The 25,945-nt window shown below is 38.4% G+C and overlaps 1 protein-coding gene across 3 annotated transcripts; it reads left to right on the top strand.

The window, feature by feature from the left end:
- The first annotated feature begins 303 nt into the window (after positions 1 to 303).
- ccdc178 (coiled-coil domain containing 178) lies at positions 304 to 20,576 on the top strand. 3 transcript variants are annotated; one of them, XM_032532251.1, is made up of 20 exons: positions 304 to 515; positions 799 to 937; positions 4,025 to 4,161; positions 4,256 to 4,314; positions 4,407 to 4,486; positions 4,937 to 5,140; positions 5,248 to 5,468; positions 6,482 to 6,624; positions 7,617 to 7,770; positions 7,864 to 7,959; positions 8,203 to 8,339; positions 8,450 to 8,633; positions 8,753 to 8,815; positions 9,183 to 9,311; positions 9,409 to 9,522; positions 9,719 to 9,864; positions 11,448 to 11,607; positions 13,913 to 14,062; positions 17,098 to 17,232; positions 19,535 to 20,576. In XM_032532251.1, the coding sequence occupies exons 2-20, from the start codon at positions 880 to 882 to the stop codon at positions 19,652 to 19,654; spliced, it is 2,490 nt and encodes an 829-aa protein (XP_032388142.1). In that variant the 5' UTR covers positions 304 to 515; positions 799 to 879; the 3' UTR covers positions 19,655 to 20,576. The 3 variants fall into 3 exon arrangements, with proteins under 3 accessions (XP_032388142.1, XP_032388140.1, XP_032388141.1); XM_032532249.1 differs by lacking the exon at positions 19,535 to 20,576 and adding an exon at positions 18,282 to 18,520; XM_032532250.1 differs by lacking the exon at positions 19,535 to 20,576 and adding an exon at positions 18,282 to 18,494 and having other exon boundaries at positions 317 to 519.
- The last annotated feature ends 5,369 nt before the right edge of the window (positions 20,577 to 25,945 follow it).

Raw genomic sequence — 25,945 nt, 5'->3', positions numbered from 1 at the left:
TGAAACGTGTCCAAGACTAATTCAACACGTCATATCAGCATGTTATCATTATAAATGTGGCCTCCGTGACGCTATAGGCCTACAGTTCTATGCACACAACAGAAGGCATGACTATTATTGCCTAAAATGCAATAACTATTTTTTCATTTACAACCCCCTCAATGATTCTATGTTTCTATTACTCAACAAAATGTGCCTAACTCCGCATGAAACGAGTAGGAAACACCACTTGTGCTGCTGAACAGTTCTTGGTGCTGCGAAACAAAAGCACTCACCTTCATTGCTGCTCTTGAACGCAACTTACCCTCTCCAAGCGCAGCCCCTTGTTGCTAAGCAACACTGAGCAGAAGATTGACATGAGTTGCAACTTCAGTTGATTCATTTGGAGAAAACTTTAATACAGCTAAAAGTCAACTTTTTTACAGGTCAGCTGCAGCGTTGCCATTCAGAAGAACAATAACAAACATCAAGATAGCGAGATAGCTGGTAGTCAAAGGTGTAGCCTATTAATACAAGTAAGTTGATAGCCTTCCATTTTTCGCTTTCACTTTCTGCCATGACAACAACCCCCCCTGCTCATTAATATGTCATTAGCTAAGTTAATTAACCATCAATTTAACGTTAGCTAAGAGAGCGAGATGAGTGAAGGTATCAGTTGCAACTTTAGCCAACGTTAACTTTGTCCAAAAGATTAACTAACTAACTATACTAACTGTATTATACTTATCATAGCTAACGAATGTGTAGGCCTACATAAAACCCATAATCAACCATTGCATTTCTCCATAAAATGTCCAGGTTAATGTTGAATGTCAACGGTTTTACGTTTTCACACGACGGTGGAGTTTAAACTGGGGATTTTTCCCCCATCGGACAGCCATGCCGGACGTTGAACCGCTTAGATTCCCGTCAAGGGAAGGACGACCTAGTCAGCAAGGTGAGAAGATTTAATTATATAAAGGGTAAATAAATCAACATTTATTTTAATCCGCATTAATAAAAGGTAAATTGATAGTTAAATTAAACTTTAGTTAACAGTTATTTTATTTGAATGTTAACAAACAATGGAATGGAATGAATGTATAGTATGTTATTGTATTATTTATTTAGTGTAATATTATTTAGTGTAATAAATAATCAGTGATAGATAGCTAGCTGGTTAATACATTGTCAGTGGTTAAAAACTGTTATGTAAACATTATTTACATGGATAAGTGGTTTATAAAGCATCATGTAACATTAATTTGGCCCCATTAACTATTTATTGGTGATCAATGAAAGAGATGACTATTTGAATATTTTTGCACTGATATAACTATATAAATAATGTTTAGAGATGCTGTACAAAGTATTTATTAACCATTAGCAAGGTATTATAATCATCAATTGCAACTTCATAAAAGCCAAACAATGTTTATTGACGGTTTACAAAAGGTTTAAAAATAATTTGGTGAGCATTAACACATAATACTTTATTATCATATATAAAATGTTATGATGTGTGCAACAATATACTGTTAAACTAACATAAATCATAGCATTACTAATAATAAATAAACAAATTATTATTTCCTTATTTCTTATCAGTAAAATAACTTAACTTTAGTTTAATTAACTATTAACTTACCATAGATTAATGATAGTTATTACAAAGTGTTACCAGTTTGCTTTGACCAACTTTTTTTTAGGTCTAAATAGGAAAATAACTACAAACAAATATGGATGACAGAAACAAACCAGCAGTTGTCACAGTCTACAAAAAAAAATTCAGTCGTTTTTAGGTTAACACACAACGTAATGTAGTATTTATTGAGCTGTCTAGCAGATATTAAGTTCATCTGGAGACCAAACCTGTCCCAGTACAGTGAGTGAACTGCCCACACACAGTCCAGCTCTGTAGAGAGAACTGACTGGACTGCACTACAGAAATTATATTAGGGTGGTACATAATTTGTTATGATAATTACATCTAACCATCTAATGTCATTAGTGAAATGACAGGTGTACTGTAACTTGGTGAATTGGTCCTCAGACTCACATGGGCCTGCTCTCTGGCCATAATACACCCTGCCAGTATGATTTAGAGCGTATTCAGCCCACTGGTGACATATTGCCTCACCACCTTCCTACCCCACTTTGTTCTTTCACTGTGTATTATTCATCTAAACTGCACAGCAACAGATGGCCTCATTTCTGGTGTCCCCACATTTTTTCCTTGACTGTTCTTGTAGGCTATTGGTCTGAGTAAGCTCCCTCCCCAGTCATTGTTATAATTATTGGATCATCATGGCAGGATAACTGTTATCTCAGTTGGGAAAGGTTCAATTCAATAGTGTCACATACAGTTTATACTGATTAGAGTTCTAGTTTGTCTACAGGTCTTTGACAGTTTTGGTTGTATCTCTGTAAGGTGGTCATTTACCTGTCTAACTGTTATGAACGGGCCTACCCCAAACATGTGATGCTGTCCTTAAACAATTGGCACTGCTGGCAAGACAAGTGCATGATCACCTGGTGGGGCATTATGATAACTGAAAATGCTCTTGTGGGTGTGCATATGCTTGGTCCTCCTTTCAGTGGCATACATTCATGTTCAGCTGCATCTGTGGCCAGACACTTTATCCAGGGCTGGGTAGCTACCTTGCAAAGTTGAGCACATACCCACAGGTGAAAGGAGCAGTTTGAGCACAGAGAAAAACAATCCGTCCATTTTTATCCCATACATCTAGATAATGACAGCAACAAGTTGGCCCTCAAAATAAAATGCTGGAAAATTGAATAAATTAAATTAATTAAAGGTATTATTTATTATGAACACTCCTCTTCTCCTCTCTCTTGTGAGCCCTGCAGTGAAATAAAGATTACCTCCATCTTAGTCTTGCGTTGACAGAACTTCCTACACAGCGCTGTGGAGGAGGGTCTGACTAGTCCACACAGCATTCTGGGATGGAAGAAAAACGTGCTCTGGTTTATTGGCATTTCTTTAAAACAATCACAATCGTCTCGGGTGGCACTAAGCGCTGGACGGAGCAACGGTGCCACTGCAAAATAGCCTTGGTAAGGAATTAGTTTTGGTGGAATGCATAGGTTAAAAGGTTGTTTTAGTCGTGCAACAGAAACCTCTGGTTGGACAGATAGTCTAGCTAGCGGTCTGGATTTACCCTGCAGAGATCTGAGGAGCAGTTCACCATAGTCCTCATAAATCAATCCTAGTTTAGAATGCCATCACAAAAAAGCGGAAGGTGACAGACATCCGGCCGAAACGAGGGACATCCGGCAAATTTTCCGGCGGCACCTGAACAATCCCAAAAATGAAACGTTGCCAATAGACTACCTCCATCTCACCTCCATCTTACCTGCTGTTTTACATCACAGATTACATTATTAGACAGAGGAGTTAGAAAATAATGCAGAAAATAATATAATAACCTGTAATGGACTAATAAACTGTTTTACTATGGCTAGGCCTTTTTGAATTAATCACTGAGGGACTGAATCAAAAATAGTGTTTGTGGTAGCATTCACACAGACCTACTGACATGTCTTTGTACTATAATATAGAAATAATATTATTTCATGTGAAGTATTGCCACTTGCATTGTTTCTTACCCATTTTGTCAGCCAGATGGCGTCCTTTCACCACCAAGAATTGTGCCCTTGGGTATGTCTTGTTCAAATTAGTTGTCTCTGCTCTCACACTGATGCTTCCAATGTATTGCAGAGTTTATGCAACCAGAATTAAAGAGAAAGTAAAGAATCACAGAACATCTTTCACAGCCAAATACATTTTTATAATTACTTTTCAAAATAAAGTTACTGAAGTAGGCTGAGCATTTGTTCCAACAAAAGTCTGTTGAGAGATGGTTCATCAGTGTGGTAATTATACAATAGTTTTGAGGGCTTTGTGCCATTATGTAAAGGACGTCTGTAGGTAGGGTTGGCTTTTCATTGCTTCTCTGAAAGCAATTGTTTGTGATAAACTAGAAGATGTATTTACAGATCTCAATATTTTGTGTTTCTCAAGATCAAGCAGATCTTCAAGCAGTCTGCTCCGGTAGACGTCGTACTTGTGCATTGCTCAACAGTCCCTCGCCATGTGTCAACAATGCCATTTACCATATCCAAGAGCTGAAGATGACGGTGGAGAACTGGTGTCAACAGGTAAACTGATCTCAGATGTGACCTGTCAGAGATTGTAATACGAATATCAGATATGAGTAAACATCTATTTAAAAGAATTTTTGTATTGTACCAGCCTGGAAAATATCAGCCACTGATCAATCAGGACAAGCACCAATACAGTAAAACTTTAAGGTGAGGTCCTCTGTTGTTTTCATTCATTATTTGTTTTTGTTATATTCAGTTGGACATAAAAACACGACATGAGTTTAACTCCTTTTTAACAGATATCAGCCCAGAGACTCAGATACTGAATCAGTGATGTCTACGGAGTTGTTCGTTGAAGGCATCGCAATTATTGCAAGCGGTGACCCCTTTTTTCTTTTTAAATAGTAAAAAGTGATTTCTGTAATATTTTGTCTTAATTTTTGTTATTCAGTGGAAAAGCAAACACTGCCCGAGCAACACATAAGTGTGTAGTGTGCACTTACTGGTACTTGGAGAAGCTCTTGGTTGGTTAAGATGTTTAACTATTTTCAGTAGTGGCGAGTCATGGAGACAATAATTCCTACCAGTCCCAGTTACTGGTTCACATCTTTTGTCGACATAATAATTGATTAGATACCATCAAGTAACCAACCTGGTAATAGAATACCCTGGATCAAGTTTATGTTTATCTGCACTTTGAAGTCAGTCATATAATGTTAACATAGCTTTTGCAAACATTAGTACCTGTTTAGGCTTTTTATTATTGAGTAGAAAATTATGATACAGTACAATAAAATGTACCAATCTTGTAAAGTTTGTCATCTTCTAGAAAGTTGTCCTTTATCGCCACTACTGAAGAAAATAAATGAAGTCCTTGGAGAGGTTTTGTATCTGATTGAGCGGCTGGAGGCTGATCGGCAGTATGCAGAGGAAGCTCTCCACAAAGAGAAGAGAAGAAAAAGATTTTTGGAGAACAAACTTGACAGTATTTCACTGTGGAAGCAACAAGAGCACTCTTTTGTAGTCCAAAAAGGTCAGTGACTTAGAAGTGTGTTATCATCTCCTCAGGAAAAATATTGTGCTGTTGTTCTTGTACAATGAATAAACTAATTTTACTTTTGACTATTGTTTTTTTTCTAGAGCACGAAGCTTGCATTAGAGACATCACTGAACTAAAGTGGCAGCTCAAACTGGAAAGAGAGAAACTTGACTTAGCCCAGGAGAAACTTTCACACACTAAAGTGTTGAACCAGACCTTACACGAGGACATTAACTTTGCCAAAAAACAAATTCCCATTGTGAACGAAAACCTGGCCCTCCAGAGAGGCATCATAAATCAAATCAACATTGCACAAGCTGAGGTAACATCTTAGTTGATTCATTCTTGTTTTAAAACAATTTCTGTGTTGATATTTTCAAACCCAGAAAAGGCTGTACACGTATGTTGGCCAGGGCTATGGTTAATTAATAGCTCTGTCTTTGGTGGTGGTCCCGTACAGATATGTGCTTAACCACCTTCTGGTTCATTTTATACATTAGCAAATAACCACAATAAAATAAGAACTAAATAAGGTAATAAGGCTCTATCTCACTCACCCACTTGTTCTTTTTCTTCAACGCCATTATTAATCCACAAATGGCATGGCGCTAGGGACTGCAATGTTTGTTGGTCTATTGGTCCATCCAACACATTTATAGAGTAAAATCATTCCTTTTTAACAATTGACTGCATTACCATGAAATTTGGTACAGAAATTCATGGTCCCCAGATGATGAATCCTAATAACTTTGATAATTCCCTGATTTTAATTAAGCTTTTCTCCTTGTTAATTTCTTTTGTTCAAGTTAGGATGCAGTAACATCGATAATGATAACTCTGAGTTTAATGCCCAGAATCAAATATGCCAGGAAAGTGTACTAGAGAGAGTGATGAGGAAGATACAGAGGGGTCAACTTTGAATCTAAACCATTGCACTTTAATGGTTGCAGAAGAAATACTACACAGTTAGAACAAATGATATGTTTGTTTTTTAAGTACATCTCAACAAGTCATTGGCTGTGAGTGTTCTGAAGATGGTAATCCTGGGTTCTGATATTCAACTTTTAATCTTTAAAACCAGACTAAGCCCATAGTTAATAGCTAGGCCAGATTTCAGTATTTTCAAAGATTTCATCAAAAACCCTTGTGCACAGCCTCACTGTTGACTTGTGGCAGTGGCATACTATAGGTATAGGATTTAGAATATTAAGTTTTGACAGGGTATGATTGGAAAACAGGATAATGCATTGTCTTTGATATCAGTACCTTATGAAAGTCTTCAAAAACAATATTTGTGGAAACTAATAAGCCCAAAATTCCCCCCTTCTTTTTTAGGCTGATGAAGTATACTCAAAAACAAAAAGTGATCTCATAATGGTTCAGGGTGAGTTTAAAACGATGGAGCTGGACAGCAAAAATGAAAAGATATCACTGGATCATGCACTGTTGGCGACAAAGAATCTGCTGGCTAACAGATTGTGAGTATCTATCCTAATTGCAGTGAAAACCAACAGGTTCACCATCAAAGTAGGGCAACTGAGACAGGACACATCTTCCATAAAAGGATTGAATCATTAATATACACTCAGTATCATTGGTGACTTTACTCTGAATTGGTGGGATAATTTGTGACTTCTGTCCTTTTGTTTTGTGGCTTCTTTTTATCTGGTACGACTGTATTTTTTTTCTTGTGGATATGTTCATTCTAAATGCATTTATTTTGTGATTTTCTTTGGATTATATGCACAGGACACTATCAAAGTACAGTACAAAGGAAGTTACAGGAAAATGCTAAATAACCACACAGTCATTGAACATTTCATATGTAATTCCTATTGAAAGCATTTTTGTATAGATTGTGCCAGTGAAATCACTTGATTCAGTCTGGCTGGCAGGTGTCTGTTAAAATCATATAACAGGACACCTCAAACAAAGATATGGTCTACAGTTTAACTGAGTCAGTGTGCAAGGTATATTAACCTGCACTTAACCATAGTAACAATATTTCTGCTTGATGCTACATTACCAGATAACAAGTCTCATTATCTTGGACCTAACCATTAATTCAACAAACTTTGAAACATTATTCAAATACAGGTGTCCTGATATGCAAAAAATAATGTTAATGTTTTCAATTTGTTCTTGATGCTGACAAAGTCCAGATAGTTCATGTTTCATATCAATTATATTAAAAATTCTGTAGTAAAAAAAATCAATATAGGTTTAATTACCGTTTTGTGAAAGATGGCTTTAATTAAGAGAATATTTTCCTATTTATTTACAGCTTTCATACTGTGTTGAAGATGATTCTCTTGCATTATTCTGATTATCATGAGTCCCTTGAGCTACAGATTGTGACAGCATTATATTATGAACTGTTGATTCCCAACCCTAAATAAACACTGGATTTTAAAAACTGCTTTTAATTCACCAACTTCATAACAAAAGACAAAACTGGTTTTCTCTTCAGGGAAGAATTAAACCAGTTGAAGAAGCTTGAGGAAGATATATTTGCTGAAATAAAGGATGCTGAAAAGGCGGTTGCTCTTACGGAAGAAAGATGCGCAGCCGAAACACAACGTATCCCTGAAATGATTGAGCTCGAGAAAACTGAAAAAGCCCGGGTAATTGATATTGTCTACATTTTAATGTTTAAAAAGGTAGCTTTTAACAGTTTATAAAAGTAGTCAAATTCATGTTTTCCCCTTTTATGACAGATTTTGCTGTTGAAACTTCAAATTGAGGAGGAAATGCAAAAGAATAAGAAATTAAAAGACAAACTGACTGAACAGCAAGAAGACATTGAGAAAACTGTAAGTGTTGTCACATTGGTGTATAAATCATGTCACAAAAACTTTTTGTTGAAAATGTTGGTGCGGCTTTGTCTACTTATGTATGTGTGTCTTGATAGTATAATGTGTAGTGCATGGCACATAGCTGCCACGCTATGATTGGACTGGAATTATGCATGCTAATAATGTTTGAATTCATGGCACTGTAAGGTGTTTTGGATAAGTGCATCCACTCAGCGGCACACTGTATGTTGTTACTCACAGAGACTTCATGGGGAAGCAGAGGTTTCCTGCGTAGAAGAGCAGCTCCATTCAAAGCGTAATGCTTATGCAGCTCTTCGTAAAGAAAACATGAAGTATGAACAGAATGTAGAAGACTACAAGATAAAAATTTCTGAGAGGTACAGTATCAAAGCCAAACCTGTGGAGAAACATGCAATATCCTATATTTGGTTTTACTATACACAGTAGTAGGCAACCTGCCATTACTTTTCTGTGTGATTTCTGTTAGCAAGAAGGCAGTGAAGCAGATGCATGAGGAGAGAAGGCAGATGCTCCAGAAAATCATTGACAATGACGAGCAGTGGGAAAAGGCCAAGGAGGAAGTGACCCAAGTTGTAGCCAGGCACAGTGTCACCCAGACTAAACTGGAAGAGCAGGAACAGCTCACCTTCATGGAAGAACAGCGGGCCAGGGTCAGTGACAACATATGTCCACATTCTATGTATACTGCATGGGTCACAGTTTGTAAGGGAAATGTCAGATACCAAATGTTTCCTTCAGTGTTATTCAGGGCTCTATCTATGCTCTACAGAAAGAGATTGAAACCCTGAGAAAAGACCTGACAGGTCAGACGACCGCCCTGGAACAGCTGAAGGTAAATTTATGAGGTGCTTTACAGAAGAAAAATATAATGACAAAATTGTGACACAAACAAAGTAGACTTAAATTGAAATCTTCAAAATATATCACTGTATTTTACTTTTTCTGTGGAACACTTAGATTGTATTAGCGTATAGCTATGATGAAAGGTATGAAGAGGTCAAGCTTCACAAAGCACAGTCTCAATAAAAATGGAACATTATGCATTTCATAAAGATAGTTTTAAATGCCCGGCTGTTTTCAGTTGCATAATTTTATACATCCCCACACTCGTTACATATGCTGTTACTGTTTTTACCCCCTGTATATGTTTTAAGACTTTGGGATAATGACATTCCTGCTTGTTTTTTCTTTTGCATCAGGGTCAGTGTGCAAATAAAAATGAAGAATTGTTTCGACAGCAAAGGAGCTCAGCGCTAATTAACCAAAAACTTCAGAAAGAATTTGAAGATGCATCCACAGCAACAAAAGAATTGGAGACAAAAATTCAGGTAATGTTGAAGCATAATAATTATTTATCTTATTTTAAAGATAATTCTAGTTAAAAAAGCAACAGTTTATAGAATTGTGACTGATCTTTTTGTATAGAAAATCAAGAAATTGACAGAAGATTTGGAAAAGATTCAGCGTGAACACAGAAACACATTAGTCAACTTTGAGAAGGAGAAAAAACTCAAATGTGACCACCTGAAAGCTGCTCAGGTAGGAAAAGAAAAATGAAGGGTTGCATAAAGCAATTCTTGAGTCAAAGAACAGTTGCCAAATCAGGTTTACTCTGTAAAGCTCATTGAGCACAAAGCTAGTCACAGCTATGTAACATGTCATTCTTTTGTTGAACAATCTCATCTCTCGCTCTAAGCACTTTACATTACACATTAATACAATTATTTGTTTACAGGATTTACACACTGCCAGTGTAAAGAGATATGACAACACCCTGGCCAGGATCAGTGGCCTTACAAAGAAGAGTGAGGAATTCCGGGTTGCTTCAGATGAAATGGAAAAAATAGTTGAAAGCATGCCAGAAGCCATAGCAGAACTTCAGTAAGTTAGTTAAACGCAGGAAGTACTCAATATAATTCATAATCAACCTTTTCTCTAAAGAATTTTAATATATCTTTGATTGTATACGTATGTGATAATATTCAACCTTTTTCCAAAATGAGATTTCTTAAATCAGTGGTTCTCAACCTGGGGGTCTAGACCCCTAGCCTGGTCTACCAGACTCCGGTACATTTCAGTTGTACAGAGAGTCTGGCCACTCTCCATTGACAAGTGTTAGCTTCCCTAAAGGCGGGTACTCTGTTGAAGTTCAGGGTCCGCCCTGCTACGTACTGTCTGGTAGGACCAGGCTAACAAGAGGGCAGACAACAACAACCATCGGCTTAGCATTGCTAGCGTTAGCTAACTAACCTTAGCTAACTCCTTCACCACTAACGCAGCGAGCTGGAAAATCAGTCTTTTCCTGAACCCCATGGGAAGGAGGGCCACAACATCATGGCCACCAACAAAACTCAGCAAAATTTAATTTCGGGCTTTAACTTCTGGATATTCGTCAGCGTTGTCACAACGTGCCCAATGGCTTCGCTCGCATCTTTCTCTGCTCGCATCTTTCTCCGCCCGCATCTTTTTCGGCCCACGTCTTTCTCCGCCCGCGTCTTTCTCTGCCGCCATCACGGAACTCAACGAAGGTTACCAAACCTTAACATCACCATTCTCAGCCACTCCCTCTGTTTGCTGATTGGACCGGTAAAGATTTGGCCAAAGAAAACCCAGGAATATACCGCAAACCCAGACAGACTATTGTAGGAAAATGAACATTTTTTAAAGATTATTTTTTGGGGGGGATTTTTTTCCCTTTATTCAGAGTGACAGTGTATCGACAGCAAAGGGGGGGTGACACGCAGCAAAGGGCCACAGGTCAGATTCAAACCCGGTCGCTTCAAAGGCCTCAGCCTACACGGGCGCACGCTCTTACTGGGTGAGCTAGAGGTCACCCTTAGAAAAATGTAAATTGAGTGGAAGTACGTAGGAGGGCGGAGCCAGGCTACTAGACCCCCAAGGGGTTCGCGAGCTAATTTCTTGGGGTTGCCAGATGGATGGGGAGAAAACATGAAATAACATATTCCAGACTGGGGAATGTTTTTAACTTTTTTTGTAGTGTGAGTGTGTGGTACATGAAATGTGTTCTATTCTGAGCTTCATGTGTAAATTGCAAGGTCCTGGAACACAGAAAGGGGTCAGAAGGTGGGGCAGGGGGAGAGAAAAAGTCACAAACGCATCACAGAGCCTGGAGCACATCAGACAGGGCTAGGTGCTAGCTGCTAAAACTAAACTGTCATCAAAGCAAAGCATTGTTTACATTTATTAATCCAAAATCAGCAGGGGGAAGCGTATAGAAACAGTTGTTTACACCAGTTTGCAGGTCTCTTTCTTGTTGTTGAGGGGTTGGGGGGGTCGCAAATACCAACTTCATTATACTGGAGGGGGTCACAACTTAGAAAAGTTGAGAACCAGTGTCTTAAATACGTACCAGCTCCCATTTCCAGTAATCATATATTTATGATATTCAAAAGTAATTTTCAAAAAAAGTACTCTTTTTTTATCTGTTTGATTTCTCCTTCCAGAAGTGTTTTTGATGTGGTGGAATTCAAAAACAAATCAGCTGTTCTTATAATGAGTACCTTGCAGTCTGATATTAATAACTGCCAACTACGAACAGAGAGATCCATGCAGACACACACTGCTCATGTTACAGTGAAAAAAAAGGAAATGGAAGACACCAAGGTAACAAAATGTTGTTCAGTATTACTTTCTGCAAATACATGATTTTTTTGTGTCAAATACTGTGGAATCAGAGAGAAGCTGTAAAAAGAACACATCTCATTGTTTATTTGTTTGTGGATTAGTGTCAGCACATTGCTTGTCACAATACTTCCCTTAAGATGCAGAGAAAAGAGCTGTGTGCAATTAAAATTACAAGCCATGGTCAATCTTGTTTAAGTGCTTTTCCCACAAATGACAACTCACTGTTGTTATAGTCTTTTGTCTGGACAAATTTGATGATGCATGTCGTGGTGAGATCCTGCGCCTGTTTTGTTACCTGTAGGCCAACATTTTTCATATCAATGTTGGATCAAAGCATATAATTCCGAATATCAAATAAGCATATAATCTAGACTTTTTTATATCAATGTCAGGAACAGGCTCTTGAAAAAATGGGTACACTCTGCGCAAAATGGCATGTATTTGAACATTCCTTTGTAAGAGAAACCCCTATTTATTTTAAGGTTTTCATCTGCAGGATTATCAGCCCCAGCCAGAGCCTCTTTGCTGATGGGGGTTTCACATGGCTTATCTAATGTGAAATCGCCATGTGGTATATAGTTTCATTAAACGGTGATCAAGAATGCATTAGTTCAAAACAAGAAAAGGCAATGGAGCTTAAGCCGCCATGCATCCAAGTGCAGCAACTTTAAAGAAGTTGTTGGTGTGAGACAATTTAAGAATTAGAAGTCTTCCTCATAGCCACAACTCCCATTAGCCAGATAAAAGTTAGCCATGCAAAAAAGGGTTTAGTCTTTTCAGTTGACAAAATAAGATGATATAACAACAATACTCCGCAACAAATAAAAAGATCAGAGAGAGTATGAAGTTCGAAGGAAATTGGTCACTTTAATCATTGAGACCAATATAAAGCACAAATTATGTCTGCATTAGCATAACATAATAAGCAGAGTGTGCATTCAGAAACCACAGTGCATGAAGCAGAATGGTTTGACTCTTTCAGATATTTCTAATAGAAGAGATTTCTTCTAAAACTGCTGACTCTTATAAGCTGCTGTCGGTCACAGCTCCTCTTTTCTATAGAAACTAATACAGGTCAGTAAAGCTAATAGCCGGATGGGAATTAGTATGTGGCTGTATTAAATACAACCTGCCGATGCTTATTTTATACAAATAGAGGGTATAGTATCAAGGTGAAACTGTGGTCATCTCTATCCTTTGTACAGGGAACCTAATTTTTGATTTGATCAGGGCTTGTCGTTTGGCGAGCACAAAGTAAACAATGCAAACTGCCAACGCTATCAGTTTCTTATGGGCAATGAAGTGTAATTTGTTCCATTTACACTTCACAACAGCATCAGATGGGCTTTGTCAGTGCTGCATGGAGTAATTAAACCTGAAATCAATAGCACGCATTTGTCATGTTTACAGCCCCTGTTTCTGCTGGGTTAAACTCATCACTTTAGTGCTGTTCTGTTTTACTGCAGAGACACACTTCATTATGTCTGCAGGTAGAGTTGAGATATTCACCAGCCACATATCCAGTACTTGGGGAACATTGTTCAAATGAAAAGAGGACATGAGAGACATACTCAATGTGATTGATTTGCTTGATTTCCCAAAAAAGTGTCCATTGTTGTATGCCAGCTATTGATATTGCCTTAATTAACAACCCAAACACAGGAAGCATGTATTGTTTTGTACGCACACATAGCAGGTCGGTGGTACAACAAGTGTCTTCTAAATGGTCAGTGTGTTGTTACTATACAGTATGCATAGTACTGTACATTGACTTTCCGGTTCCCTTCACCATATAAAATCCTTGTACATCTGTACTGTACTTCTATGTGATCATTCGTTCAAGTATTATTCAAGTATTTTACATCTGTACTGTACATGATGCTACCTCCGCAGTTGCTACATCAATTTAGTCACAGAACAAATCAAATCAAAATCCAGTTTTAAGCACAGCGACGCCTGGCCTCATGTTACCGTATATTTCAGTGAATTTAGAGCAGTAAACTAAATACAAGTAAGTATGTTTAAAGTAAGTTAGTTTAAATTTGGGAAAAAGAAAAGTATTGAATGGATATCCAGTATTGATAGATACTCTGAATTGATCAGGATTAGGATTGCGAGACAGAAGGTTGTATCAGCACATCACCAGTCACAATGTAATGTAGAAATGTCCCAATTACAACAGTTACAGTTAGTTATTTTTGTCTTGGTGGTTGTTACATAGCTACTATAAACATATTATTTACCTTTACCATTTTACCTGAACCTTTTGTTTTCGTGTGCGTAGGAAGCATTGCAAATTTCACTGAAGGAGAACAAACAGCTGGCAAGCGAGTACGAAGAGCTTAAGAAGATCCTCTTGGAGGCCAAACAAGAGGCAGTGTCTGCATTGAGCGAGAAAAACCACACACATGAATCTTTTCATTATTACACACAGGTACGGCTTATATGACTCTTTGTTATGTTTACTATCGCCCCCTCTCTTTTTTAATTATGTTTCATGACTTGGATTTTGCTCCGTTGTCTTATGTTCTATTCCATGTTATCCTTTGCAGGGGCAGTCATTTTAAGAAGGTTTTAGTTTGCCAACCACTAAGGAGGTGACTGCAGCAATCTAATAATGATGAGATAACTTGAGTGGAGGAGGATGATGGATATGACATAATGTAATGATAGCTATGTAGTTTTGCCACCAAGGGGAGTAAAGAGAGAGCTTGATGGCACATGTAAATACTATACCTTCTACATTTTCTTGATTATAGTTTTTGTAAGGTGGTCAGAGGTGAAACGTTTTATTATCGGGGTGTTCCAAATTTGCTTCTGCTCACCACAGCTCTCACACACACACACACACACACACACACACACACACACACACACACACACACACACACACACACAGACACACACATGGTTAGGGATCAGCAGCAAACACAGGTTATGATCAGACAATGAATGTGCCTTCAGTGCTAAAATAGCACCAGAGGTCTTGACTAGTTGAGGGAGACAACTCAGCAGCATTTTACTGTTTTTCTTTATAGTTTGTGACACTATTTAACTGGAATAGAATTACACATGACAAGCATAACGCCAGGAAGAAGCCACACTGCTCCTGCAATGAAAAATTCATATTATTTGTTCCAAAAATGACTAATACCTTTACTTGAGCAATTCCTCATCTAACTGCATGAATGTTATCAAGTGAAAAATGCATGCAAAAATAAAATCCTGTGGACAGGATTTTCCACGCTCATGATCAAAGCCTGATTTTCTTTTACTCTGGATTCAGCCTTCACCATTTTTGTTTGTTTCAACTCTACACTTCTATATCAGCCGCTTCTCGGCTAGTGTTTTCATGCCAGAATGTAGTTTTTATAACAAGCTTAAAATCAACAATGTTTCTGAAATGAATATCACATTTAATCTGATTTACAGAAACGTTCAAGCCCTCTTTTTTTACTGTTTTAAATTTATAATTATCCCTATAATGTTTGAATATTTTGTCCCAGTTAGTACGTATATTACACAATGAGATTACCATTAATTGGTTTGTTTGTAACTGAAGGCAACAAGTTAAATGCATTAAACATTGTCATGATCATTTGAGAGATCAGAGCATGAGTGCACATGTGTGAGATGCCTCACAACATTCATTTGTGTGTTTGGAGAGCCTGTGATTTCTTTCATTATATTCAAGTGAGGGACACAATGAAAACCATCTCTTACGTATCCTTGAAATATAATCTTGACAGTAGGCATTCCTGCATCATATAAATCAAGTGACAAATTAAGAACAACCCATACTATGCTTTTAAGACAACAACTATACAGCACATAACACCTTAAATATAAACTGGCATGAAGTATGGTAAAAATATTATTATAAATACATTTCCTTGCACCTTGCTTTTTTGTCTAAAACTATACAAAAAGCATCTAAACATGAAACATCTATACTAAATGATTGGGAGTGGGTTTGTGATTTAAACTTTTCCAAGCCATCGCAACACAACACATTGATATTTATGTGTTAAAATGGTAAAAAGGTTCTAATTCTACTTTTAGGGCGGAATTAATTAACCCTCCACAAGTTGTCATGTTGAATTGCAGCTAATGAGGTGCAGCATCAAGTGTCAAGCTTGTTACTTTATCTTGATTGAATTGTTACCAACCACATCCCTTGAATTCTAGTCAGTGATGGAATGTAGCTAAATACATGTAGCACTGTATGAATATGTCCAACAGTTTATAAAATACATACTTATACTTGAGTGACTTTTTCAATGCATTATAAAGTTTGTATTTATTCCTTATATTTTAGGATCGCCACAACAACCATCATCAGCAGCATTTCTTAAGAGACGTATAAATGCAAATGTGCTACTTTTAGTGTTTTTTCACACTCCATCGTAACTTATGGGATATAAGAACAAGTTTTACTTAAACTTTTATTTTCAGATTGCAGCTTTAATACATTTGTAATTGAGATACAGATAATTTTTTTCAACAGTTCCTGGCTTTGTATGTTTCTAGTGGAAGAAGTATGCCCTATTTATTAATTGTCCAGTCAAGACACACCTTAGCTGATTTATCTAATATTAGATGTACTAGTTTTTGTTTTAAAAGAGAGAATGTAATAAAACAGTAGGGCATTATGTCTTAATCAAAATGCAACAAGTAACAATACATAAATCAAAATTCTCAATTATACATGAAAAAAGCATGATTAATAAGCATCTGATAGCACTTGCCAGCATGTGCCTTTTTATAAAAATCCTCTTGACTCCACTGTACGTATTGCTTTGTTTATGTGGAGGTTTTCAGCTTTTGGGTTTTAACAGGGCACACCATAAAGAGCATTCTTGTTATTGTCTTTCCTTCAGGAGCTGATGACTGAGCTAATTCGCTTTAGTTTTCAATGCACTGGGGAACACATTGCCAAGCAATGATAAGCTTTGTAGGAAGAGTAGAGAGATGGAGGGGGGGAGAAAAGCAATGGCATCTATCAGAATTTAAACCTCTTTGCTTGAAACTGTGTTAAAATAATAAAGCAAGCAGCATGTCTTTCCAAGAGACTAGGAATAATTTCTGGTTTCAGTGGGGGGTTCATGACTCTGTGTGTATGTGTAAAATATGTCTTGAGGGGATTGGTATAAAGTTAAACTGGGTGAAGTAGAAATATTTTACTCATCAGCTTTGCAGTCACAGAGTTTGCCTCGGCTAGAACAAAACTGCTGAAGCATTTAGAGAAAATTAACCCCCCATCCTGGCAGCCAGATGTGACTGGATTCTGATGAGTGCACACGAGTGGGCAGAGAAACCAAGAGACTGTGAAATTCCTGTCAGGCCCGTGTACTGCAGAATGGGCTATTGACTGCTTTCTCTATTCCCCTCCATCATTCTTCTTGAACACTGCCATTAATTTCCTCTCCTGCCTTACCAATTCCTTTTCTCTGCCTTCTCTCCCCCTAGCTCTCTTTGTTGCAGAAGAGGATGCACAAAGCTTTGGTGAAATACTTCAAACAACGCAGCGTCTACAGCCAGGCTGAACTGGACTGGTGCCAGGCTCTTTCTCATGAGACCGACCAGAAAATAAAAACAGCCCAGGTATTTGTACATATACATGTAAAACAGGCTGGAATACTGCACAAACTGTCACTATTCATTTAAATGGTAAATCCCTTTATTCAACTTTTATCCCAGTCTAGGTATTCTACCGGATGGAAGCGTATTATTTTGCATACTACAGTAACTCTATGTTATGCATGGCATTGTTTGAGTCTCATCCGGCAAGTCAGTTGCCTTGTGTCTTCTTTGCCAAGCAAAGGCAGCCAGGCAAACATCCACCATGGCTTTGTGCCTCACTGCTATGGTGGAGTTAAAAAAGCCACTTTTACATTACAGTCCATACATTCACTCATCATCAGATCACAGACGTAATGTGATGGATGATGTGTCTGTTAGAGTGCCTATGCAGTGACCCCGCGTCTAAGGCTGGTTCTGCCTCTCTCAATAACTATATACACAACACTTGGTGTTTGGTCACATCGCATTAACATTTCAGCCTGTTATCTGTTTAGCAAGGGTGTTTTTTGACTTCACGGTTAATTCCGAGTGAGTTCATTACACCACATGGAAGATATCGTCTTCTTTGTGAACAGAATAACTTTCTGTCGTTCTTGCAGAAGAGTAGCGGCATATTCTGCAAGGTTGAGAAGTAAGGATCTTCAATTAGAGGATAATCGGTGTCTAATCTGTGCTGTGATGTGAGATGAGGTCAAAGCGGACAGAGGGACAGTGATGAATCTTTATGAAATCTCCTGTCCAGCATTACCGCAGAGCCAAGTGGCATGCAACCATACCATTACTACTTCCACCCTTTTTAACTTCCTCTTTATCTCAACAGTAGGTCATCCCAAAACCTTAGCCATGTTTGCCAGATGCAATCTGTTGTTTTTGTGTAAAAGAGAGTCCTTTTTTTGTTTTTGTCGTCTACCAAAATTTAACTTTATCAGATATGCTGGAAGCAAAATATACCCAGATTTGATTAGTGGTTTTCCAGGGGAGGGCTGAGTGAAAATACTATTAAGTGGTTTCCTTCTCTGTTCCTCCTCCTCCTCTGACTGCTGACATTTTTTTTGATGGGTCTGGATCAGACATTACAGGGAGCAGCCATGTCTCAGTGGCCCAGCCTCAAAAGGCCCCAGCAGATCACAGCTCAAGGCAGGGAGGAGTGGGGCACAGGGGGAGGAGCTATCAGAGAGCTGCAGAGTGTGAAGGACAAAAGAGCTGGTGTATTCAAGCGCACCACACCGTCACCCGTCACAGCTCAGCACAGGGTCCATCAGAGCAGGCAACCCTCACTTTAAACAGGCTACTCGTGAACAGTCCTATCCTCCAAAAAAGACAACCTTTATGAGAAAAGATTTTTTTTTAAACAAAAACAAAAACCTTTATGAGTTTATAAATAGGCATAAAATCACAATCTGCACGATTACCTAAATATTAAGCCCTTTAATGTGATTTTATAATCCATAACAAATGCACTGACAGTATGCAGAAAGTGATTACTAATCAGAAATTCACAATTGCATGATACATAGATTATCAGTATTGTTGCCACTTTGTAAGAAAGAGATAAAGAAATCAATGGAACTGATACCATTTGTGACTGGAGTTGAATCCCAACAAGGCCTATACTAATCCATCATGTCCACTTAACCCCACAAGCAGAACATAAGAGAGGTCAGGTTCACACTTTCACGGCTAAGGCGTACTTGAATCAGAAGTCAAATGGCATGTTTTTTTCAAAAGTAGCTTGAGGGGAGGAAGGCCGGGGAACCCTAGGGTGGGTGAGTGGGAGTGGGTGGGGGTGGTGGTGGGAGTGGAGGGTGGCGGGCTGTCATCCTGTTACACTCCTGCCAGAACTGGCAGTTCAGCTTTGTGTTCTGCGAGTTTACACTAGGGATGGCATAATTGACAATGGCTAACAGCGGAGAGCAGTGCAGAGCCTTGTTGAATGGCCAGTAATGATTGGAGCAGACGCCCACTGCCCCAGTCCCAGGGGACTGTAATCCAAGATCCTGTTTCTGATATAATTGTTAGTCAGAGAATTTCTGCATGACTAGACCGGTTCAGATTCCCAAGCTGGTTGACAGTGCCAGGCAGTTTAATAGAAAAACTGGATGCTGAGGTTTTTAAAACAGAAGAGCACTGAACCTGGACATGGTTCACCAGGAGCCTCTTGTTCTCCTTCTTCTCAAAAATATGAACATTATGGTAACTTTACTTTTCACAAATGTAGACTCACCATCAGCTGTGTTTGGGATGCAGGAGTTTGTGTATTGCCTTTGTTCAAAAACAGCATTTTCTTAATGAGCTTGTTTCATTTATTCTGTTATTCAAACAGGAGGGGTTGTCAGCAGAAATTCAGCTCATCGGTGCGTTCCTGCAATCCCTGACAGATGACTCTACTACCACTGAAGATGCCGGGGTGAACAAACAAGTCAGTCCAGGATCGAATGAGTAGATGCCTACAGTTCAAATCGCAGTGTAATTGGACATTCACCTGTACCAGACAACTTACTTACCCTAGCACGCTTCACTATTCCCCCCTCTTTACTTGCAGCGAATCCATAACAATGAAACAGGTGACTTTCATGCTGCTGTCAGGACTGATCTAATTTTAGCTGGGTGAATGATTGCAATTGGCTTTGCCTCATCAGATAATTAATCTATGTCACCATTAATTGGAAAAGAGAATAATTACAGGCAGTGTTGACAGAAATTCTACGCTTCTCCAGATTTCAAGATCTAATTACAACTAGTGAAACCCTGTGACCTTAACTAGCACTTAGCACACCTTGGCCACCTTGACCATGCCCATGTGAAGACCACTGTCTCTTGAAAGACCCTGTTTTTGTTACCGCTCCCCACACTCCTGCACTCTCCTCCACTCTTTGAGAGCTGTCTCCCTCAATCACTTTTCAATATTCAATCTTAATTTTGTGGAAGTTTAGCATTTTCAATGAGCTGGAGATGAATGATTAATGAATAAATTTAAATGCTTCATTTTGTCCATGGATCATTAGTTAAGTCCTTTGTGGGAAGGACCTGAGAAAGGAGTGAAAATTATTGAGACATTAGCCTGAAGCAATCCAGGGGTAAATAGTGTGCACAAAAGGATGTTGTGTGCGCACTATCCACTGGCTTTCTAAAGAACCCTGGGGGAACACTGTTTTCAATTTGGAATCTTAACTCAATCACATTTAGTACTGGTAGAAAATAGATTTTTGTTTCGTCATGTTGTAACAATGTCATACTAATGGTACACAACACTAATGCCTGTTTCATATAGAGTTTAAAAGTTGTTTCTAGATAAACAATACTAGTCTAAACCTCCTCCGACTCATTACATGTTTTAATTAACATAAAAAAATAGAAATAAATAAGTAAGAATGGTCATATAATTTTTGAAAGAGTACGCATGCTGTTTTTCTCAAGGCCAATGCTCCTTAGAGATATGTGTTGCCCTCTCCTGTCTGTGTGTGGTTGATAGAGATGCTGTTGTTTTTGTTGATACGCTGGATGCCTCTTTTATTCGTGGGGACAGAAGGGGGCAGTGTGAACACAATAACCTTAGAAAGACATAATTGACCGCAACGCGGTCCAGTCTAGAGTCTTAACATGGCCATAGCCTTTTATCTCAAATTAAGGATTATTATTATCCTCTTAATACATATATATATATATATATATATATATATATATATATATATATATATATATATATATATGCATATATATATATATATATATATATACCCTTTTATCTGCAAAAAGTGAATTCAGAGCTTCAATAGAGTTTTCTTCTCTAGCTTTGAACATAAATATGCTGTACAATATGATACATTCAGAACAGCCTATATAATTGCTTTAATGCGAAATCTCATAGTAACTACTTGCATGATGCCACTAGATCTCCAAAAGCACCTTGAAGAGAAAAATGTTCTGTCCATTTTTATATTCCTTACAGACTATATGGCAATATCTCAAATACAAGTGCCTCCCCAACACATTTATCTACTCTCTTTGCATCTAATCAATCCCCAAAATAAATGAAAGTGAGCCACAACTAGATGTCTCACATTTATCTGCAGGTGTGCCTCAAAGTGCACACACCAAAAAGGCTCCTACTCTAAAGAGGGTGGACTGTGGAAATACTGATGGGGCTACTTGACAGCTGAGATGTCTTTTCTTCTATGTTAGATGCTTCTTTCAGTGAGATAAGGATGGACTATACAGCACGAGTCTCACTGTGTTGTTGTATTTTGTAATACATCAGAGCTGGTTAAGATGATTTTCTTAGTAGTTTTGTTTATAGGCATATTTTGCAAGAGACATGTTGGGAAAATCTGATTTACAGGCTGCATGATTCTCAATTTCAGCCTGGCGCCACCATGCAGACGATGAGCCTGTTTCGTTTGGATTCACTCCAGCGATCACTTGTGATCGTTGACGTGAAGCCGAGTGAATCAGAGCAACGTTCTGTTCTTAAGCTAACCAAAACTCTTTTTGAAATCAGGAAAAATGGAGGTGTCCACTCAAACTGTCCTGTTTTTGTCCATGAGCAAGTGAAGAGTTGAGCCATAGAGCTGATGGAGTCAAGGAAAGAATGTGAGTGGAGTGAGGTGCTACTGTGTCTAAAATATCAATGAGGGAGATGCTGCCAAGTTTTGGAGCCCAGAGGGAATAGGTCTTCTGTTAACATAGAGTAGACTAGGCAGCTCTGCACTGCTTCTTATAGTAGTTCTTAATACCTTTTATTTTATAGGTATTATTTTATTTTATTTTGAATAAATCATTTAAAACATTTATTTATTTATTTTTATAGACACAAGTATGTAGCATAGACCTATGCCACACACCACAGCATTTATAGCCCATTTGCAATGCACGTCCCTAGATGGACATTGTCTACTGTTCATTTAAAGTGTGTTCCTTTATAGTTTAGGTAACTACAGTGTCTGTCATTCAGTCATACTGTACAGCTTAACAATACACTGGAACAGTGTGTTTGCCCAGGTGAGTCTTTAATGTGGAACTGGGCAGAAAACATGCCAAACAAATTCATCAGCATAACAATAATTGTTCCTTGTGTTGCCACACTCGTTTGATTTCAAAGATATTTATCTTAACAGGATAATAATTTGTGAAAGTCTCTGACATTTGTGGCTAGCTAGCATGATAATAAATCCATGGCTTGGAACATTTTTTAGTTAATTAGAGTCAATCAATCCAAACTTTGCTCACTTACCGGTGTGAAACCGGAGTATAATGAGCAGAAATCAGCATGGTGATTGGAAAACACAAATTACAGCTGTTAAAGAGAAACTCATCCACTTTTCTTCTGTTGATGCCAATGCCTGCTGCGAGGATTTAAAATTAGCATGGCATTCCTTTAATGGATGTTAGGAGAATGTGCTCCTCTATAATTAAAAAAAAACTGTTAATATCCTTGTAAGCTAAAATAAGAGAGGTTTGTATGACAACTTTTTAAAAGGGCATTTTGGTCAGTTGACCGTCGACCCAAAAAATGATCTGCTTGTATTTCATTTTGTTTTATCATGAGACTAGTGTTTGTTTCTTTTGCAAAAGCATGCACCTAAATGACTTAATACTGCTTACATACTGTACATGCTATATATGTGATATATTAGTAATGTTGTTTTTCTGTTAATAAGTATTATGAGCAAATGAAGTAACACTACATAATGGTGTGTGACCATAGCAGCGAGGTGGTCACTACTGTTGCTTCAGTAAGATCATGTGGCATATTAATGAACTTCCCTGATTTATACAGGACAGTCTTTGCTGTTGAAGGCTCTGTATATCTCTTTGGTCAGGGCTACATTTATATTATTCTTGACATATTTCATGCACCTTACGTTCATGGTTTAATGATGTGAGTAATAACCTGGCGATGTTAACAGCACCCTACACTAGGACCTTTATCTGATCTAAGCTTACAGACAGTGGTATGATATGACCCGGCTGCTAGTGGTCTTGATGTACATGACCTCAGCGCTGGATGTAATTTCCTCTCAAGAGCTCTTGGAAAGGGAGAGCTTATGTTGTTGAGCTCATGTCGTCGGGCTGGTAACAGCAGCTTGCCATTGTATTAATTATTGTCAGGGAATCCAAGGGGTGTAGATAATACAGAATGCACTGGTTGGTCCCATTTGTTTCACTTGTCAGTGGAGTGAATAATTGGGAGTGCTGACCATATTAGACTCAGAGAATTTCAAAAACATACGACTCAAACAGTTGCAATACAAAAGTATGGCTTGGAAATGAATAAGCTTAAAGTCTGAGAATGCTTAAATCAGAATGGAATATACTTCACTGAGGTTTAACTCTGATAACAGTCATTTAGATTCACAGTGAAACATACAGTTTAGAATGGTATAATTAATCAGAGAAAGCTTGTTTAGTATTGCAATTTATTTTCTAAAGAGAGATAAGTACTTCATTGCATTTATTTTATTAAACACAACTTTAAAGCATGCAGCTTTGTGTTTCTCAGGTAAGTCATATATATTTTGCTCACCCAAGTTCTTTCTTTAAAGGCTTGAGAACATTGATACAGTTTCACTAGACGGGGGTTGCTAATACAATGGGTCTCATCTTGCAATTCTCCCAAGGAATAACTATCAGTCCTGCTACAGCAGCTTCAGCGTCCCTAGGTGACCGCGCCACTGAGTCCGTGCTCGCTCCATCGCACCCCACTCCACGCCTGCTGCCACCCTGAAGGTAGATGCATCACGCTGGGGAGACTGCGCAACAGCAGCCCCTCTCTCCCATCAGCCCCCAAAAACTCCTCCACAGCACAGTGGCCTCCTGCGGCCCCTAGACATCTCCGGGTCCCCACTACAGCCCTGGTACCAGCCAGTCCATGCTCTCCCTCAGGTGAGTGTCCAGACCACCTCCATGTCTCCTCCCACCTGAACTGCACAACTGGTATCCTTTTGTCATTTGAGAAAGGCCACACAAACACAAGCACACACACACACACACACACACTGTATACACACACGCTCCTATGCTCACTCTGAAGGGGACACCGCCTGTTCCTTTTTGCTCACCTCCCGGCTGCCGGCTGAGTCTCTGAGCTGTGTCTGTGGTGGCTACGCCATGTGTGGGGGATCTAGGGGTTTAAAACAGCAGGCCTCCCTTACTCCCTAAATGGCAAATATAAGTGCTTCAAATGTATTACACAGTGGACATTTTATGAATCATCTCAGACTAACTTTGATCTGAGCTGACAAGCACGCGCTAATCAGTCCTAGTATCAAAATAAATGTAAAAGATATTTATTAAGTAAACACATGAATGCATCTGTTCAAATTTCTAAATTCATCACGAGAAACGGAAGTTTCTGTTAGAAATGTTGCACCTTAACTGACCTTTTCACTTTCTCCTCACCTCTATAGATTAAACCAATGCTTCAAGTAAACTCATTAGTTCCTTTTGTGTTGCAGCTACACTCGGGAGATGAAAAACTGGTAAAACCACTACCACAGACAGTTACAGTTTACTGGCACTCTGAAACTGAGAATCCAGATCAAAACCCCACACAAATAACACACAAATAACTGTGACCTCCTCTAAGATTAAATAAGATACAGGAAGAGGGATGTGGAACTCTGCTTGTGTTTAGACATATTGTTAATTGGAATTGAGATTGGGGGTCTTTCATTTACATGTAACTGCTTAAAGCTTTATTATTCAGAATTTACTGTAACCTGCAGTTTGCATTAGATTTGTCTCAATAGTGTTTCCAAAAAGGCTGCCTGCTGCATTTTCTGTTTGTCCTTTTAATGTATATTTTCTAATCAGAAAACAACCTTTGACTAACACATACAATACAACTTTCACTTTATAGCTTGCCATACCACACCACACTTAGTTAACAAAATATTTTACAAACAAGATGATATCACCCTCTCCATGATATTAATATGATATGTTCTCTGATCTGTAAACAGCTGGTTATCTTGCTTTTCCATGATAAGAGAAAGTGCTGAGGATTTACGCTTGGTGAGCACATTTGGGCTGAATCTTTCACACGTCACAAATTGCAGATGGGAAGCAGTGATCTTGAACAGCCGATCACATTTCCGTGACCATCTGACACCTTCCATTTAGGAAAATAATACTTTCTATCTTAGCATACCCCTCTGCAGCAGCCAGCAAAAGGAATTATGCCTGGTAGACTTTGCTATTCACAACTTTGGAGCTTCTCCTTTTGTTTTGTTTCGTTGCACTGATTAGACTAAATGTTCACACTTTAATCAGTTATTCAAGGACACAAAATGTCTACATGTTGTGTTGTTTAGTCTTATATTTATGTGTTATGAACAATGAGAATTGTCCTAATTACACAGGAAGTTGTGTTGCATCTGAATACTGTATGCCACTGAATGAAGGAGATTGTAAATAGCTGGAATCTTCTGTACCTTTTTAGCTGTTGTGTTTGTGAGTGAAGTACAGTACATACATTTCATGTAACTGTTGTTATTTAGCAAATATCTTTACCTCTTGTCTATCCATATTGTTGAAGACAAAAAAAGATGCAAAGGCTTTTTACCCATAGAGGTAGATATGGTATCTGAGTAATATGACAGATAAATGAGTCGGGTTAACTGGTACAGAGAGTTGTAAATCACTGTGGTGTGATTCTATGTCTCAAAGGGTTTAATTAGTCTAGAAATTCTTCTCTTATCTGATGACCCCCCCCATCCCGCCCCCCTCCTTCTGC

The sequence above is a fragment of the Etheostoma spectabile genome, chromosome 12, assembly GCF_008692095.1.
Source record: "Etheostoma spectabile isolate EspeVRDwgs_2016 chromosome 12, UIUC_Espe_1.0, whole genome shotgun sequence".
Classification (NCBI taxonomy): Eukaryota; Metazoa; Chordata; class Actinopteri; order Perciformes; family Percidae; genus Etheostoma; species Etheostoma spectabile.
This window is presented reverse-complemented; position numbering and strand designations above follow the sequence as displayed.

What these genes read in the sequence shown, in the direction of transcription:
- ccdc178 (XM_032532249.1), top strand. Translation starts at nt 880, where the DNA reads ATGCCGGACGTTGAACCGCTTAGATTCCCGTCAAGGGAAGGACGACCT. An exon ending in TGGAGAACTGGTGTCAACAG is followed by an intron (nt 4,162 to 4,255) that starts GTAAACTGATCT and finishes GTATTGTACCAG; the next exon opens with CCTGGAAAATATCAGCCACT. An exon ending in CAATACAGTAAAACTTTAAG is followed by an intron (nt 4,315 to 4,406) that starts GTGAGGTCCTCT and finishes CCTTTTTAACAG; the next exon opens with ATATCAGCCCAGAGACTCAG.